The sequence below is a fragment of the Gracilinanus agilis genome, chromosome 3, assembly GCF_016433145.1.
Source record: "Gracilinanus agilis isolate LMUSP501 chromosome 3, AgileGrace, whole genome shotgun sequence".
Classification (NCBI taxonomy): Eukaryota; Metazoa; Chordata; class Mammalia; order Didelphimorphia; family Didelphidae; genus Gracilinanus; species Gracilinanus agilis.
Genome location: NC_058132.1, coordinates 206127485 through 206131138, shown reverse-complemented (window position 1 = coordinate 206131138; position 3654 = coordinate 206127485). Strand labels below are relative to the sequence as shown.

Here is a 3654-nt window from a genome sequence, read left to right as displayed (position 1 = left end):
AGAGACAGAGAGAGAGAGAGAGAGAGAGAGAGAGAGAGAGAGAGAGAGAGAGAGAGAGAGAGAGAAATGGAGGGAATTTTTTTTTTTTTCAAAAACCCTAAGCCTGGCTCTGAATCTGGGCTGATGGGGGTGGTGGTAGTAGTAGTGTTACTCAATCTAAGTGAAATTTTTCTGATTGGGTATTCAAGTTCCAGAGTTCCACATTAGGATCTTCTCCCATTCCTGCCACCCTGCCCCACCTCCCCACACACATACACCCCTTGCAATTGTTGGTAATTCTGGGACTGGAGGTGGGGAAGAAGGGAATGAAGGGAGGATATGAAAAATGGGGAGCCAGAATCTCTCCAATGGAACCACCTCAGGCAGCTTGGCAAGGCCCCAATTTGGGAGGCAAGTAGTAGGGTTCTTTTACAGACTCATTATGCACAATGAGAAGATAAGGAGAAGCAACTATGACAGAGCACTAAAGCATGTGCTTTGCGTCCAAACTGGGTGCTATCTGTTAGAATCTGTGCCAGGTCTTCCTGCAACACTTACTTTCAGTACTCGGTGCCATCATGAAAGCAAACTCACCCTTTCATCTGTTCCCTGGATCAACTACCCCCCAAACTCTTTTGGAGGCCCCATTTGATTCCCTTCTGAAAATGACGTCCATGGCATGCTGGAAATTCTCCTTTTCGTGTTAATGTGGGGTTTTCTGACAGCTGTACCTCATGCACTTCTGATTCTCTTGCTTCATGGGGACTCTCTCCATCGTCATTATTTCATATTAATGTATTGATCTTCCACTGGGGATGGGGTAGGGCAAGCAACCCCCCCCCCCAAAGAACAGAATCTCTATGTTCTAACAAACTGAATTAAAATATTCAAATGGTGGGTGCTTTCTTCTGTTTCCCAACAAAGTTTGAGAATCTTGGCTATCTGGATTTTGTGGGTCTTTGAGACTCCACAGCTGGAGAGGAAGGAGGGGTGGGGATGAGGGAGAGATTAACAGCTTCCATTGCCGACAGCTGACTTCTTGAATGATCTCAAGGTGGCGTCCACAGAAGGAGCCAAGTGTTCGAGAAACAAAGTCCTTTCCAATTGGGAAAAAAAAATCGTTTTCACAGCTGCTGAGGGGAAAAGACTGGATCCCTTCCAGGCAACTGGGTGTTGCTGTGGATTTGGGAGACAAGATAGAGAAGACTTCAATTGGATCCCATCACCTCATAACATAAGAACCTGAGGCAAATTGGATGAAAATCTGATTCCTGCACCCACCCACCCCTCGCCATATTTGTGGAAACTAAACCAAACTCACAGCCTTGCTGGAAACTTAAGGGTTGTTCTCTGGCTCTGGCTTTGTCTGTCTGCCTCTCTCTCTCTTTCTCTTTGAGGGTCTACACACAGTGTCAAGTATTTCTCTAGGCTTTAATTAAGATTCATTGAAGGCTAGGGACATGGATTATGACATGGGATCCAGCCTTGCCAGTTAGACATTTGACCCTGCCAATCCAAGTACTTTGATATATAGGGTCTTCTCTGCCAATTGATATATATATATTTTGGTACCCTACATCTCCAGTGGAGATCACAACAGTTAAAATGGCATCCGGTTTTATTTTCTTTCCTAATCCCAATAAACTCCTTGGCCCCACTCACATCAAAAAAACAAATAATTCATCTTGGAAGGAGATAACCCTCTAAAAAGACCCAAAAATGCTTTCTATAACACTTGGCTTCATAAGCCGAAGGGAAGATAGGAGACAGGTGTTACCAATCCCATTTTACAGATGAAGAAACCAAGAGCTAGAAAAATTAAAGGACCCGTATAAAAATTCTCTTCTAAATCTGGAGATTGGCTCCGTCAAGCCAATCTCCAGATTTCTTCACTTAATGCCTTCTCTACAAAAAACAAAAAACAAAAAAAAAAACCCACCACCAACAAAAAAAAAAAAAACAAAAAAAACAAAAACAAACAAACAAAAGCCAGAGAGAGATAAGATTGGTCCTGGAAATCAACTCAGTATCTTCCAGGAACTGGAGGGAGAAGATAAGGAAAAGGAGGCATATTTCCACTAAGGACTGTTCCCCACCCCTCTGCCCATGACTGGCTTTGCTGGGCAGAGTCCAGCAGGTAGTCAGTCACCTTCCACAGGAAGAGTCCAATGTCATTTTCACATGACCCTCGAAGGGAAAACAACTAAACACTAATGAATATATCACTGGCGATGAAAGTGATCAAAGCTGTTGCCCTAGTTGCATAACTCGTTTGTGGAAAGTGTTTCATAAACATTTCACAAGAAGGAGAATTTCAAAGCGTGAACATCTCCCAACCTGCCTTCAATTACTGCCCAGTTTTTTTTTTCCCCTCCCATCTCCCCCTTCTCTGCTTCTCCCTACCAGTAAGGAACAGTTTCTGTTTTGTAACTGATCTATAAAGGTTTGGCAAAGGTGCTGCTCACGAAAACATCCCGAAGACATATTGCAAGTGGTGGAATCCGGCTTCAAGCAGGCTGATAGCTCATCGTAGACGAGCGAGGTCCCAGACGCCCTCAGTGACCAGCGCCTGGGCTCTGGCTCCAGGGACTCTGTCTCTGCTTCCTGCTCCACCCCACGAGCTCCCATTGCCCCCATCGCTTTAGACATCTGTACAAACCTCGGCAAGTACGAGATTAGGAGACGTCACATCTTCCATCCCTCTGTTTCCAGAGAGGCTTCAAGATCGAAGCAGCCCAGACCAGGAGAGGCTCCTTTCTTTGCTCATACCAATTGCAGATTTCAGAATTGGTGAAGTGGAAAGGGCACTGGATTGAGAACCAGGAAAGTTGGGATCTAGTCCCGTTTCTGCCAATAATCAGCTATATAACCCTAGGCAAATCATTTCACTCTTCTAGATCTCATTTTGTTCCACTATAAAATGAGGGGGCTGGATTCAATGATGTCTAGTCTTTTCCAACTCTGAACCCCCATGGCTTAGTCCTTTGTGGTCTGAGCGGCAATAATTTTGCACCTGGAATCTGAACATCCAGATTCAAGTTCTGCCACTTACTGGCTGTGTGATTTTACTCCACAAACTGGACAACTCAACTATATTGGCTTCCTTAATGTTCTTCAAATATGACAGAACACTCCATTTCCTGATTGTGTCCCTTTCCAGTGGTTGTCCCGAATGCCTGTGTGGTTCACTCAGTACCCACAATTCACACTTGGAACATTCTTCTTCCTCACCTGTACTTCCTCTTAAAGTTTCCTTGTGTCCTTTAAGACATAGCTCAAGGGGCAATTAGGTCCCTCGGTGGGTAGAGCACCAGGTCTAGAGACAGACAGTCCTGGGTTCAGATATGGTCCCAGACACTTCCTAGGTGTGACACGCTGGACAAGTCACTTAACCTCATTTCCCTAGCCCTTGCTCTTCTGTCTTAGAGTTGTTACCATATTAGAAAATGAGGGTTTAAAGAAAAAAGAGCTCAAATCCTACCTTGGGAAAGTGATCTTTCCAATGCTTAGTATAGTTTTTTTTTTCCCCAGAATTCTACTAAGTGAATTTATTTTAAGTGAGATTCTTTATAATGAAAGATTACCTTTCAGAAAACAGTAAAATTGGAAAACTATTTAACAGCAAGAAACATTGGGGAGGGGCAGCTGGGTGGCTCAGTGGATTGAGAGCCAGAC

General features: G+C 44.2%; 1 protein-coding gene across 1 annotated transcript in view; it reads right to left on the bottom strand.

Annotated features, from left to right (window-relative positions):
- POU2F3 (POU class 2 homeobox 3) overlaps positions 1–2616 on the bottom strand; it is a 30775-nt gene extending 28159 nt beyond the window's left edge. The window contains exon 1 of the mRNA XM_044669037.1: positions 2383–2616. Coding sequence (XP_044524972.1) covers positions 2383–2616 — 234 coding nt within the window. The remainder of the gene's footprint in view (positions 1–2382) is intronic.
- Positions 2617–3654: the final 1038 nt, after the last annotated feature.